Source organism: Loxodonta africana, chromosome 4 (assembly GCF_030014295.1).
Source record: "Loxodonta africana isolate mLoxAfr1 chromosome 4, mLoxAfr1.hap2, whole genome shotgun sequence".
In the NCBI taxonomy this organism is placed as follows: domain Eukaryota; kingdom Metazoa; phylum Chordata; class Mammalia; order Proboscidea; family Elephantidae; genus Loxodonta; species Loxodonta africana.
This window is the reverse complement of record NC_087345.1, coordinates 103,280,623-103,296,539: the sequence shown is the minus strand read 5'-3', so window position 1 is coordinate 103,296,539 and position 15,917 is coordinate 103,280,623. Positions and strand designations below refer to the sequence as shown.

General features: G+C 38.3%; 1 protein-coding gene across 1 annotated transcript in view; it reads left to right on the top strand.

Moving 5' to 3' along the window:
* Positions 1-6,959, top strand: part of REDIC1 (regulator of DNA class I crossover intermediates 1) — a 48,410-nt gene extending 41,451 nt beyond the window's left edge. Inside the window, exons 10-11 of the mRNA XM_003405380.3 lie at positions 2,760-2,842; positions 5,750-6,959. Coding sequence (XP_003405428.2) covers positions 2,760-2,842; positions 5,750-6,217 — 551 coding nt within the window. The 3' untranslated portion in view covers positions 6,218-6,959. The remainder of the gene's footprint in view (positions 1-2,759; positions 2,843-5,749) is intronic.
* Positions 6,960-15,917: the final 8,958 nt, after the last annotated feature.

Genomic DNA, 15,917 nt, shown 5'->3' with positions numbered 1-15,917 from the left:
TTTTGTTTTTTAAGGTTTTTTCCCCCGTTACTCAATTAATGTCTGTTTTTTCTCAAATTTCTGTTAATATTTGATTGCCTGTTCATATTTAAGAACGGAAAGAGGTTGACTGAGAGATCTGTGAATGTTAACAACGTTTGTCACAACACAGCTAATTATGTGAGAGTGAACTGCCAAGAGTTGGTCCTTAGTTCCTTGTAGTGCAGTTCCCTCACATGCCAGAATGTTGTGGAGTTTACTCTGGGTCCTTTTGGTCATCAACTTCCTTAATAGCTTCCTTAGGTTTCCTGACAGTTCATTCAATGTCTTTAGAAAAAAAGATTCTTACTTAAAAAGAAACAATATGCATGGGGGATTGAAAGATCTACTTGTGTATTCGTTATTTTCAGATAGCAGAGAAAGTTTAGGAATCACTTGTTCCACCTGCAGATCTTCTGTTACTCCCCTAACTTTCCATTTTGCTTCTCACTCCTGTCCTTGAAAGCTTGCCCGCCAAGTCCAGAAAGTCTGTAGGACTCTGGGGGACACCTTTCTCCCTTCATACTCCTGTTTCAGCATCCCCCACTATGTATAAGCAGCAGCAGCACTCCATCAGCTTTCCCTCTTAGAGGCATGCAGTGGGCCCTCTCTCAGCCTTTTTGCTGTCTTTCCCCACCACTTTATAATCTTTCTGGTGGAGTCTTAGGAGAACAGAATAGGGCATAAAATGATACATCCTATTTTGAACTGGAGGTCTTCGTTATAAAGTTTTAAAGAATATCAGGCGTTAAACTATTAAATTCAGATGTTTTTCTCTCTGTCTTTAAATATTTGTTGCATGAAGAAATGACTGAATGGATAAATTAAAATGCATAAATTAATCTGATTTTAAAGTCATATGCATGCAAAAACTGAGGTTATTTGAAAGCTCTCTTGAAATTTGAATCTCTTCCCTCTTCTCCGCCCTAATTTCACTGCTTTGTTGCAGATATTCATCACTTCATACACAAATTATTGAGGGAATTTTTTAACTGTCCTGCTTCCATCCAGTCTTACCCTTCTTCAGTCTGTCCTCAACCAGATGCCCTGATGGACAGTCTGAAATGCAAACTCCTCTGACGCGTATGCCATTTTCCATCTTGTCTCTGGAGAAAGCTTACTCATCATTCAAAATCGGCTCTCTATACTGTTTCCTCCCCTATAAATCTGCATGAAATCCCCCGTTAGCACTCTACCAGTTTTGTACCTTCTATGACTTCTGTTGTTGTGCTTTGTTTTGTGACTGCTTTGTATTGTCTTTCTCCACTACTGAATTTATGTTTTCATCAGCGTATCCTTTTCTGCCCATTGGAGTTAAGACATTCATTCAGCTGACATTTTTCTTTCCTACTAATGACCTTGGATTTTCTGTATTTATGCACCTTATTGGGGGAAAATGGCCTTATGTTATTATTACAGTTATTACTAGTAAAATCCAGGCTTTCAATTTCCTGTACTCTCCTTTTAGCTGTTTTAGAGAACCAGCTTCATGGAGGTATAAATTTCCTTCTAGAATGCCAAACTGAGGGTATCTGAGTTCAGCTGAGTTCTCTCTGTCTCTCAGCTGTTTGACATTTAGATTCTGTTACAAAGAGCACCACCAACCCTCACCTGAGGTGTGAATAGATAGTACTCATAGTTCACAGCTTATAGGAGGGCATGTGTTTTGATACGTTTTTATGCTCCATATTCCTTTACCTCTTCTTTGTTTTGTTTTTGATAGCAAATCAATTTTCATAAACAAGGAGGTAGACGTGGTTGAACCTATTGTTTATCTATAATATTTATGCATTGTAGGGAGTTATAATCTACTCCTCAGGCCCATTTTATAGTTTGCTTAACAATCATAAAGTAACATATTAAGCAGAAAATGAAAGAGTAACATATTGCATGCTTTGATTACATTTTTTTCAAAGTTTTGATTGCACGGTGAAGCTTTGTTTACTAGACTAGCGAATAATTGATGCCTTCAGGCCAAACCAAAACCATTGCTGCCCAGTAGATTCCGACTCATAGCAGCCCTATAGAACAGAGTAGAACTGCCCTATAAGAGTTTCCAAGGAGCGCCTGGTGAATTTGAACTGCCAACCTTTTGTCTAGCAGCTGTAGCACTTAACCACTACACCACCAGGGTTTCCAGCGACCCCATAGGGCTTAAACTTGGTTTATTTCTTCTTTCTACAGGTTGACACTGAATTGTTTGTTCACAAAAAATGATTCATATATTGAAAAAAAAAAATCCATCCAGAATTCTCTATTCTCATTTCTTTGCTTATGATACAAGTTTGCCAGTTGCTGTTGAGTCAGTTCCAACTCATGATGACCCAACGTGTGTCACAGTAGAACTGTGCTCTATGGGGTTTTCAGTGACTGGTTTTTCAGAAGTAGATCACCAGGCCTTTCTTCTGAGGCACTTCTGGGTAGTTTAAAACCTCCAAATTTGATTAGCAGCAGGGCATATTAACCATCTGCACCCCTCGGGGACTCCTTGCTTATGCTGTTTACCTGTATTTTACTTGTAGAAACAAATTTTTTAAGTGTAGAATCAGCCCATATATCCTTTCAGAAGCTTAAAAGATCATTACAACCGCTATCTAAAGAGCAAAGTAAGACAAGAGTGGAAGTAGAGTGCTGTGTGGCACGTCAGCTGAATTTATTTTATCAGCGGTGATCTTGTACCTATGTATATTTCATAGAAAATGAAGAAATACCATCCTTCATGAATTAATCTTTATTTTCAGATCTTGATTCTTCACAGAGTAGTCAGTCTACCGGTTACTCTCCAAGACAAACAGATAGTTCTTACAGTTCTAGTTCAGAAATGGTAAGTTTTGCTGTTTTTGCTTTTTAATATATGCTCTATTAATTTAGAATTATTTGTATGTCTCTTAATTTACCTTTACATTATGAATAATTGGAATGGCATATTATGTACTGAAGAGGAATGTTATATTTCTGATAAACCACCTCTTTAAATGGAATTCTCTTTCATTTACTCTTCTGTCTCTATCTATCCAATCTACCATTTGTTTTTAACTCATCATCCATACTGTTTTTGCTCAGACACCAACAACCTCTATTTTGCCAAATTCATTGGATACTTTTCAGTTTTTATCTTCTGGTTAGCAGCAAAGTGCTTAACCACTGCACCACCAGGGCTCCTTAAATAATATTGCTAGAAATGATTATTTTCTCTTCTTTGAAAACATTGTCTCCTCTTTGCTTTTATGATAGCACACTGTCTTTGTTTCCTTCATACTTCTCTAATGGTTACTTCATATCTTTGCCCACTTCTCCTTTACTCTTCCTACCGTAAAAATATTAGAATATTTAGTGTCTGTTACAAGACCCTCTTCTTTTGTTAGCCTAACTCTAAACCCTATATAATGTTATGCACTCCAATGACTTTATATACTCTGAATGATGGCAGTTCCAAAATCTGTGACTAGCCTTGATCCTTATTTAGATATTCTATCTCCTCTGGGAAATATCTTTTTCAATATTTCAAAAAAATTTCTGTATCTTCTTATCTCAACCCGAATCCCCTGGTCTTCTCCTCAAGTCAGTTTTTCTGATATTTCCCTTATCAGGAGATAACCTTTCCATCCACCCAATTGCTCATGCCAGAAACTTAGTAGTCAGCTTTGGCATTTCTTTCTCTGTCTCATTTTTCTCCCCAACCCTTTCAATCCATCACTACATCATTCAAGCAATTTTACCTCCAAAATAAATTGCAAATTTTTCTACTTCTCTCAATCTCTGTTGTCAATACCCAAGTCTAAGACAACATCATCTTATTCTTGAACTATTGTGCTTGTTTCCTAATAGATCTGTCAACTTCCACTCTTGTCTCACTTTGTTCTCTGGATAGCAGTCATAATGGTCTTTTGAAAACAAATTGAATCTGTTATTCCCATGTTTAACTATTTAATGGATTCCTATGTTAACTTTAGAATCTAAACTCCTTACCATGGCTTACAGGCCCGGTGTAATCCAGCCCTTGGCTACATCTTCTGGTATCATTCTCCCTTTCCCAGCACGTTGCACACATACTGACATTTCATTTTTCTTGGCGTTGTCAGTGCCTTTCCTGCTTTCCAGGGCTTTTATACATTCTGTTTCCCCTTCCTGGAATAGATTTACTATACCTTACCCTACTGTCCTCTAAGTCTCAGTTTAAATATGTTACTTCTTCAAAAAGTCCCTCTCTGCCTCCTCAATATAAATTAGGCCCCTCTGTTATGCTCTCAGGAGCCCCTGTTGGTGCAGAGATTAAGAGATCGATGGCTCACCAGAAAGGTTGGCAGTTTGAATCCACCAGCTGCTCCTTGGAAACCCTATGGTGGCAGTTCTACTCTGTCCTATAGAGTTGCTATGAGTCAGACTCCGCTCAGCGGCAGCGGGTTTGGCTTTTTTGTTTGGTTATGCTCTCAAAGGAGCCCTCGTGGTGCAGTGGTTAAAGCACTGGGCTGCTAACTGGAAGGTCAGTGGTTCGAACCCACCAGCCTGGTCCTTGGGAGAAAGATGTGGCAGTCTGCTTGTGTGAACATTTACAGCCTTGGAAACCCTATGGGGCAGTTCTACTCTGTCCTAAAGGGTTGCTATGAGTTGAAATCGACTAGACAGCAATGGGTTTGGTTTGGTTTGGTCTGGTTTCGTGTTTTGCTCTCAAAGTGCCTCATACTATTTCTTTATAACACTCTTCCCAGTTTATAATTATGTATATACGTGTATGATTACTTGGTTAATGTCATTTCCCGCGTTAGGACGTGTGCTCCAAGAAGACAGCGACTGTGTCTGTTTCACTTGCGTTGCAGATGCTCAGTGAATATTAATCTCTTGAATAAATAAATATGTTGAACTTTCTTTCTCCAATTTGTGCCCAGCCAGTTTCAGTGCTATTTCTTGAACTCACTTTTGCTGTTTAAGTGCCAATCAGCTGTGGCTTATGCCCCATTTTAGGTTTTTTATATTTATGCTGTCTATTAATTTGAATAATCAGTACTTTTATATAAAATTTTTATGAAAAGAATATTTTACATAGTTCAGATAAATTTTTCAGGAGGTTGAGAAATTCAAGGTAGCAAACTGAAATCTAGACCTATTAATATTCTTAAAGGTTGACTTTTTAGATAACACTTAGTTGAGATATTTCTTGCTATTTAATTTTTTTTGTCTATTTGATTTTCTGATCGCTAATAGTCACCTTAAATATTTATGTGTTGTATCTTTCATGAGACTGTGCCCATAAGAGGTATGTAATAGGTATTTTTTGAATGACTGGGTCAATGACTGAATAATAAGACAAGTTATTTGTGTTAGCTGTTCCTTTCAAAGGTGTTACTTCTATTCCACCCTTTTTAAGTGGTTGAAGAGCATAGTGCGTATCTTTTCTTCTGTGTGAAAGGTTAAGAGGATGATATAGTCTACCATAAGGGGGACTAATAAAAGAAAAAAAAATCCCTTCCCCCCCCCTTTTTTTATCACTTTTGAATTTCTAGAATAAGGATTATTATTACTGTTCTTGGTAAAAATCCATAACCTTCTAGGAGGTGGTACATTATAGTTTGAAGATTTTTTTGACACTGTACCTGCTTTGACTTATCACAGTCTCTTCTATATTTAGAAATTTTCTAATATGATTTTTAAGAATATCTGTTTTAAAGTGATTAGGTGAAACTTTTAAAAAGCTTAAGCATTATTTACAGTAAAATTATTCAATTTCTTTTAGCCATCTGAAGATGAAGATCAAGTTTTGCCACAAAGTGAAGATTCAAATAGAAGATTCATTGAAACCAAAGAAACAACTAATAATGTTTATCTAAACAGGATGTCAAAGCTTTCAGATGATAGGATTATTAAAAACAATGCCAGCATTCATAAACAGAATGAGATTTCTCCCCAGTTCTCAAAGAAAAATAATTCAGATCAGTTTTCACAGTCTCAGCATAACTCAGCATACATATTGCAAAACAAAACCAATAATAACTGCATTCTGCAGGCCGCAAAATGTGATGCATGGGTACAAACAGAGAGTGAACATGCAATAGAAGAAAAATTAGATGCTGCCATACAGTGTGATATAATTTCAAAATGTAAATGTAGAAGTGATGTGTCTTCTCTTTCTAATGCTGAAAGGTGCAGTGGAAATATTAAGGCAGAGACCACTGGAGGGCAGGAAATCCTTAAGAACAGCTAATATTCTGAAATCACAGCCTGGGATTTTAGCATTTCATTTGACCTGTAAAGGCAATACTATTAGTTTAGAATTTCATTAACCTAATAAGGAATGAGAACATTGTAGCTAAGCATAAGGTGAAAGAATTTAGAGGGTAGATTTATGGTTTGTTTTAAAGCATTTTAGTATTGCTTTATGCATTTAATCTTTTACATAGACAGTGCTTTCGTACGTTTAGTATATCTTCAAGTTTTTAAAAAATTTTATATATGTAAGTTTACCATTTATTATTCTTATGGTGATTATTTGTTGGAAACCCTGGTGTTGTAGTGGTTAAGTGCTACAGCTGCTAACCAAAAGGTCGGCAGTTCAAATCCACCAGATGCTCCTTGGAAACTCTATGGGGCAGTTCTACTCTGTCCTATAGGGTCATTATGAGTTGGAATAGACTTGATGGCAGTGGGTTTGGTTTTTTGGGTTTATGGTGATTATTATGTTATGTTGTTTATGTGGATTAAAAATATGATTGCTTCCTTATGACATTTATTTTAAAATTTTGTGCAGTTGCATCTTTTAGCAAAAATGTTCTTCCAAGGTTTTTAGGCAGAAAGTAATACTAAATAATATCAAATATGTTTCATTAGCTATTTATCTTTGTAATATTATACTCATATTAAAAATTTATAGCATTAATTTTTATATAAAATATATTTTTTGTTTGGATAAAATTTTTTTGTTGATGCTTGTATTAATTCAGAGGAAAATGTGTTTCTCTTCAGGATTAAAAGAGTTTTAATGCTTTTATAAAAGAATTGGTTGAAAAGTGAAAAAAAATTACTTGTGTTCACTAATTTTAATGTTGATTCTTTTCATAAATATTGTATCAGGATTTCTCTTTTCTAAAATATAGGCTTTGTTTCCAACATAACATTTTTTGTGTGTGTCAAGAAGATTTTAAATGTTGGTACTTTAAAATTGACATTTGTATGGTTATATTACAAAGTACACAGCAGGGGGCATTCTGATATCTAACTGAACCAAAAATAAAATCGTTAGAGTTTTCTGTGCCTTTAAACAAAAAGATAATTAGATACTGCATTTTCACATATGTACATATCACTCAGTAGTTTGTGTTCCAGAGGTGATTTGAGGCATAACAATTTAGAAACTCCAACAGCTAATGTATGAACAGTAGCAATCTTCAGATTTTTTAGCTAGTTTTAGTTGGTTATTTTTGCTGCCTCAAAGTCAGCACAGTGACTCTTAAATAATTTCTTCTAAGTGTAGTAATCATCTCATAAAAGGGGAATGTAATTATCTGATGTACATTCATAGTTTTTCAAAAGGCCAGATTTTCATCCTTATAGTACCTGAAAGGTATTCCATCATGGATTATCCTGAGCATTATTTTACAAAAATCTGACTGTCACAGTGAAGACTGACATATGGAAAAAGAAGACTCTATAGTGGTGAAATTAGAATAAGATTGAGTGGTGAATCTTGGGTTATTTCAAATATCAAATAAACTAATTTTCTCCAAATACTAATCAAAGTCTAGCAATATTGAAAGTAAGTTCATTACAAAGGTCTACAGCTAGTTCTATTTTTATCAGTGTAATAGTATGGCAGTTAAGCTTAGTAAGATGAAGAAGAATATCAGAACTTTTTTAATACAATGATCACACACCCTGGGAATAAGTAAGGTACTTAATTATTAAAGGAGATAAAGATATTTGGAAAGGAAATAGCTTTACAAAGTAAAATGGTATCTCTTATAGATTATAAAATACTTCTTAGAATACCTACTGGTTTAGATTTTCTGTTGGTGAAAGCACTTGATGAAAATAAATGATTGAAGTAAATGTAGCTTTCTTTTCATACTTGCCATCGAAGATATATAAAACGAAGTAAATGATATTGACTGTAAAGTAAATACTAGTTAAGTCCTATCCAGGTGAAACAAAATGGAAGGCTTAATAGTGATTCTGCGCACATTTGTAATGTACATTGCTAATCACAGTGACTCCAAATAAGATAGTATATATTGAATAATGGCAGCTGCTATGCAATATTGAGCTAGAGTTGGTGTTTAATCAGATTTGTGAAATAGTGCAGTGTTTTGATCAGCATCAACAACTCTAGGAGGAGGCCATTTGTAATATGGGTTATCTTTAGGAATAGTCTCATGTAATTTATACCAGTTATTACAATTTTAATTTAGTTGTGTAATTTCTTGGTTAATGCTTCTTTTCCTTATGACACCATAGCCATGTAGCAAATGCCTCCCTTTGCCCACCCTATATCCTTGGCACTTTTCATTCTTATGCATGCCAGCCTGATTTACTACTGCCAGCACTTGCAACTCTTCCTGAGGCCTTTCCCTTGGCTGCAGACACCTATTCTGCCCAGGTACAGGTAGGTTGGAAGTACCGAGGAATTAATCTCCCTTGAGAGCAGTCCGTTTAAACAATGACAGGATAACTCCCTCAGATGCATGTTCTATATGAGTGCAACACAAAGTATGGTCCATTTACCAGTAATATCAACATTGTCTGGGAGCTTGTTAGAAATGTAAATTCATGAAAACCACCACCAAAACTACTGCATCAGAATCCCTGGGAGTGGAGCCTAGGAATCTTTGTTTAAACAGGTGATGTTTATGCACTCTAAAGTTGGAGAAAAATTATTCTTCCACAGTTCCTTAGAAGGATTAAGCTTCTGTTGTTTACAGTGGTAACTTGCTTCATAGGACATCTTTTATTAGCTTCCTTTCCTTTCTTCTCTCGCTTCCCCACATCTATACCAATGTTTCTTGAGATCACACCATAAACAAACTTTATGCGTTTCAATTCCTGTCTCATAGTTTGCTTTTGGGGGAACCCAAATTAAGACAGACAGGGATCATAGCAAATGGTTTAATTGGTGTAATTTAAATGTTAACTTTGCTATGCCTTCCAATTTTACGGTTCTCATCCCAAATTCCCATTTCTACCACCTGCCAGAAACTCAGTAAGTGGGCCTACCAACAACAGTGTTTTAAGAGAGATTTATTTGTAGAAACACTGGCAGCTTAGACTAAAGTGAACAGGGACAGTACAACAGGAAAGGAGACCATGATGGTTAAGGTTGTGCGTCAGCTTGGTTGGGTCATGATTCTCAGTGGTTTGGCAGTTGTTTTTTTTTTTATAATGATATGATCACCTCCATGATGAGATTTGATATAATGTGATCACCTCCATGATGGAATCTGCTGTGAGTAGCCTATCATTTGAAAGGGAATTTCCTTGGGGTATGGCCTGCATCCAACATAAGTGGACTTTCTAGCAAGGCTCACGGGCTTTGCTTGTGTTGGATCCTGCAGCTGACTTCTATTCATCTGACCTCCAGTTCTTGAGACTTGAGCTAGCAGCTTACCTGCCGTCTTGCCTGCCGATCTTGGGATTCGTTGGTCCTCACAAACTGGGAGTCAGAGCCCTGCTGTCTGACTTGCAGATCTTGGGTTCCCCAGGCCCTGTGGCTATGTGAATCAGGAGAAGCCTCCAGCCTGATCCACATTCCAGTCTCTACAACCATGTGAGACATTTCCTTAATATAAATCTCATATATATATATATATATATATGTATATATTTGTATGTATAGTAAAAAAGAAGAAGACCCTCAAAGAGATGGATTGACAGTGGCTGCAACAATTGGCTGAAACAGACTGTTGTGAGGATGGCACAGGATTGGGCAGCGTTTTGTTCTGTTGTAAAATTTTGTTTCTCTAGAACCACTCCTGGTACCAAATGTCTTATTTGGGTTCTCTAGAGAAGGAAAACCAGTAAAGCATACAAACACATACAATCTATTACATAAGAGATACCATTTTATTTTGTAAATCTATTTCCTTTGCAAATATCTTTACCTCCTTTAATAGTTAAGTACCTTCCTTATTCCCAAGGTGTGTGATCATTGTATTAAAAAAGTTCTGACACTCTGAATGTAGACTTTTAGCTTACTTTACTGTGAGGAAATAAATTTCTCTTTGTTAAAGCCATCCACTTGTGGCATTTCTGTTACAGCAGCACTAGATAACTAAGACAGAAGGTTACAGCCCCGCCATCAATTTCCAAACTTGAGCAAGTTTAACAGCCCACAACTCCTTGGATGAAGGGGAGGCTGGGTCCTCTTGAGGAAGGACATCACTACATGTCCAAAAATTTATACTGCTAATCTTTCCCCCAGCCTTCCCCAAAGGGATATATGGCCTTTTTACAAGAGTGAGTGTTCACTGGGGAAAAGGAAATAATCAGACTTTGGGGAGATTACTGTCTACTGGCTCTGAACTGACACTGAGGTCTGATATTCTTCTTCATCTTACTAAGCTTAACTGCCATACTATTACATTGATAAAAATAGAACTAGCTGTAGACCTTTGTAATGAACTTACTTTCAATATTGCTAGACTTTGATTAGTATTTGGAGAAAATTAGTTTATTTGATATTTGAAATAACCCAGATTCACCACTCAATCTTATTCTAATTTCACCACTATAGAGTCTTCTTTTTCCATATGTCAGTCTTCACTGTGACAGTCAGATTTTTGTAAAATAATGCTCAGGATAATCCATGATGGAATACCTTTCAGGTACTATGAGGATGAAAATCTGGCCGCTTGAAAAACTATGAATGTACATCAGATAATTATATTCCCCTTTTATGAGGTGATTACTACACTTAGAAGAAATTATTTAAGAGTCACTGTGCTGACTTTGAGGCAGCAAAAATAACCAACTAAAACTAGCTAAAATATCTGAAGATTGCTACTGTTCATTCATTAGCTGTTGGAGTTCCTAAATTGTTATGCCTCAAATCACCTCTGGAACACAAACTGCTGAATGATATGCGCATATGTGAAAAATGCAATATCTAATTATCTTTTTGTTTAAAGGCACAGAAAACTCTAACGATTTTATTTTTGGTTCAGTTTTAGATATCAGAATGCCCCCTGCTGTGTACTTTGTAATATAACCATAAAAAATGTCAATTTTAAAGTACCAACATTTAAAATCTTCTTGACACACAAAAAAATGTTATGTTGTTGAGTATACCTATTACTCAACAACTGGCAGTATGCCCACATTGGATCCCTGATAAATGGAGTAAGGGCTTTTATGGTAGGAAAAGTCAAGTGGAAGCCATTAGAACTGCCCCTACCTAGGAAAATAGTAAACCAAAAGCAATACAACATTCCTGGAGGGATTTCAGAGATTACTGCCACCATAAGGACTTGAAGAATGCAGGGATGGTGATTCCCACCACATCCCCATTCAACTCACCTACTTGGCCTATGCAAAAAACAGATGGATCCTGTTCCAGATGTAGTTTTATTGCTTGAGCAAATTAATACATCTCCTGGTACCTGGTATGCAGCCATTGTTCTGGCTAATACCTTTTTCTCCATAAGTGTTTCAAAAAAAAGCACTAGAAGCAGTTTACTTTCAGCTGGCAAGGCCAACACTCTACCTTCACTTGCCTACCTCAGAGCTATAGCAATTCTCCAGCCCTATGTCATAATTTAATCCACAAGGATCTTAATCACCTTTCTCTTCCACAGGATGTCACATTGGTCATTACATTGATGACATTATGCTGATTTGACCTAGTAAGGAAGAAGTGTCAATGACTCTGGACTTACCAGTAAAACATTTGCATACTAGAGGGTGGGAAATTAATCCTACAAAAATTCAGGCATCTTCCACCTCAGTGAAATTTCTAGGGGTCCAGTGGTGTGGGGAATTTGAGATATTCTTCCTAAAGGATAAATTATTGCATCCGGCCCCTCACACAACTACAAAGGAGGCATAACATCTAGTGGGCCACTTTGGATTTTGGAGGTAGCATATTCCTAATTTTGGTGTGCTACTCTGGCCTATTTATCAAGTGACTTGAAAAGCTGCTGGTGTCAAGTGGGGCCCAGAATAAGAGAAGGCTCTGCAACAGGTTCAGGCTGCCGTGCAAGCCACTCTGCCACTTGGGGTATATGATCCGGCTGATGCAATGGTGCTTGAAGTGTCAGTGGCAGATAGTGATGCTTTTTGGAATCTTTGGCAGGCCCCTATTGGTGAATCACAGGGCAGACCCTTAGAATTTTAAACAAAGCCCCACCATCCTCTGCAGATAATTACTCTCCTTTTGAGAAAAAGCTTTTGGCTTGCAACTGGGTCTTAGTAGAGACTGAATGTTTAACCATGGGCCACCAAGTCACCATGCAGCCTGAGCTGCCCATCGTGAACTGGGTGTTGTGTAATCCACAGAGCCATAAAGCCGGACGTGCACAGAATCACTGCATCATTAAATGGAAGTGGTATATATAAGATCAGGCCTGGGCAGGACCTGAAGGCACAAGTAAGTTGCATGAGGAAGTGGCCCAGATAGCCATGGTCTCTGTTGTCACATTACCTTCCATTTTCTATTCTGCACCTATGGCCTTATGGAGAATTTCTTATGATCTGTTGACTGAGGAAGAGGAAACCCGTGCCTGATTTACAGATGATTCTGTGCAATATGCAGGTGTCACTTGAAAGAAAATAGCGACAGCACTACAGCCCCTTTCTAGGATTTCCCTGAAGTTTAGTGTTGAAGGGAAATCCTCCCAATGGGCAGAACTTCGGGCAGTGCACCTGTTTATTCACTTTGCTTGGAAGGAGAGATGGTCATATGTGTGACTATATACTGATTCATGGGCTGTGGCCAGTGATTTGGCTGGATGGTCAGGGACTTGGAAGGAACATGATTGGAAAATTGGAGACAAGGAGGTATGGGGAAAAGGTATGTGGATAGACCTCTCTAAATGGGCCAAAGAAGTGAAGATACTTGTGTCTCATGTAAATCTTCACCAGAGGGTGACTTTAGCAGAGCAGGATTTTAATGAGCGGATAGGATGACACATTCTGTGAAAACCAGTCATCCTTTTCCCCCAGCCACTCTTGTCGTTGCCCAATAAGCTCATGAACGAAGTGGCCATGGTGGCAGGGATGGAGTTTTTACATGGGCTGAGAAATATGGACTTCCACTCATCAAGGCTAACTTGGCTATAGCCACTGCTGAGTGCCCAGTCTGCCAACAGCAGAGACCAACACTGAGTCCCCAACATGGCACCGTTCCTCCAGGTGATCGATCAGCCAGCAACCTGATGACAGGTTGATTACATTGGACAACTTCCATCATGGAAAGGGCAGAATTTTGTTTTTATTGGAATAGACGCTTACCCTGGACATGGATTTGCCTTCCCTGCACACAACACTTCTGCGAAAACTACCACCCCTTGACTTAGGGAATGCCTTATCCACCATTATGGTATCCCACACAGCAACACCTCGGTTCAAAGGACTCACTTCACAAGAAATGAAGTGCAGCAATGGGCCCATGCTCGTGGAAGTCAGTGGTCTTACCATGTTTCCCATCATCCTGAAGCAGCTGGCTTGATAGAACAATGGAACGGCTTTCCAAAAACACAGTTATGGCTCCAGCTATGTGGCAATACCTTGCAGGGTTGGGGCAATGTTCTTCAGGAAGCTTTATGTGCTCTAAACCAGTGTCTAGTATATGGTGCTCTTTCTCCTATAGCCAGGATTCATGGTTCCAGGAATCAGGGGGTGGAAATGGGAGTGGCACCACTCGCTATTACCCCTAGTGATCCACTTGTAAAATTTTTGCTTCCTGTCCCACAACCTTAGGCTCTGTGGTCTAGAGGTCCTAGTTCCAAAAGGAGGAATGCTCCCACCTTGAGACACATCATTGATTCCATTGAACTGGAAGCTAATAATGCCACCTGGCCACTTTGGGCTCCTTATGCCTCTGGATCAACAAGCAAAGATGGGAGTTACCGTATTGGCTGATGTGATTGATCCTGTTTACTAAGAAGAAATCAGATTGATATTACATAATAGCGGTAAAGAAGAGTATGTCTGGAATGCAGGAGATCCCTTAGGGTGTCTCTTAATACTACCATGCTCTGTGATTAAAGTCAATGGAAAACTACAGCATCCCAATTCTGACATGACTACTAATGGTCAAGATCCTTCAGGAATGAGGATTTGAGTCATCTCATAAGGCAAACAACCATGACCAGCTGAGGTGCTTGCTGGGGACAAAGGGAATACAAGACACGTGGTAGAAGAAGGTAGTTCTAAATATCAGTTACAACCACATGACCAGTTGCAGAAATGAGGATCTGCCTTGTATGTGTGCATCAAATATTTTTGTTTCCTTCATTTATATAAGCGTATTTTCATTTGCATGTGTGTTAGTTGTATCATGTTAGGGGCAAGTATGACTTTAGAATTATCTTTATTCAGAGATTGTGTATGGTTTAAGGAGATAAGTCTGAATCGACTTGATGGCAACAGGTTTGTTTTTTTTGTTTTTCTAAGGCGATGTATCAAAAACCAGGTGCCAAACTGACAAGGGGTAGATTGTGATGGTTAAGGTTGTGTGTCAACTTGGCTGGGCCATGATTCTCAGTGGTTTGGCAGTTATGATGTAGTTTTGGCAGTCATATAATGATGTGATCACTTCCATGATGAGATTTGATATAATGTGATCACCGAATGATGGGATCTACTGTGATTAGCCAATCAGTTTAAAGGGAGTTTCCTTTGGGGTGTGGACTGCACCCAATATCAGTGTATTTTCTGGCAAGGCTCGTGGGCTTTTGCTGGCACTGGATCCTACAGCTGGCTCCTGTTTGTCTGACTTCTGGTTCCTGGGAGTTGAGCTAGCAGCTTACCTGTTACCTTGCCTGTCGATCTTGGGGTTTGTTGGTCTTTGCAGCCTGTGGGCTAGAGCCCCGTTGTCTGACTTGCTGATCTTGGGTTCACCCGCCCCTGAGGCTATGTAAATCAGGAGAAGCCTCCAACCTGATCCACATTCCACCCTTTACAACTGCCTGAGACATTTTCTTAATATAAATTTCTTTCTATATATATATATATATATATATATATATATATATATGTATTTATATGCTTTACTGGTTTTGCTTCTCTAGAGAACCCAACATAAGACAGAAACCTTTGGACTTCTGAACTACCACTGGCAGGAAGTCAGCTGAGAAGACTCCTTGCTTGGGAGTCCTGAGGCACTATGTAAAAAGTCTGATTTCCCTGAAATCTGCTTACTGGGGAGGTTGGGTGGAGGCACCACATGGACATATAGAGGGACAGATGACCAACGAGCCCCAGCTATTCCAGCTCCTACCCTTTTGCATCTTCCCAGCCCAGATGCCAAATGTGTGAGGGAGTGAATCAGACCCATGCCTTCAAGCAGTCCCAGCCCACAGTGAGTAGAATAGAAATGAACTGTTTTTGATAGTCCTGCCCAGACTGCAGATTTACGGTCAAAATATGTTGTTGTTGTTAGCCACTAAAAAGATTAGGGGTTTTATTTTTTACATGCCTTATTCTCCTCACCATCTGTCTTTAAGAGCCAGAACCCTGTTTCATACTGCTTTCTCTTTTAAAAACATATAATGTCCAAAATAGTGCTTTTTACATTGTGAGTATTCAATAAATCCAGTTGGTAGTATTAAAATAGCTTGGAACACAACCAGGAAGGCATGTACTTGGTTCTTTTAAAGGAGCTCCATTCTTGCAATATGATTGGATCACTTCACATTTCCCCCTTAAAACTGCTCTGGTCGTTTTGTTTACCTTACTTGCTTTCTGACTTTGGCTGT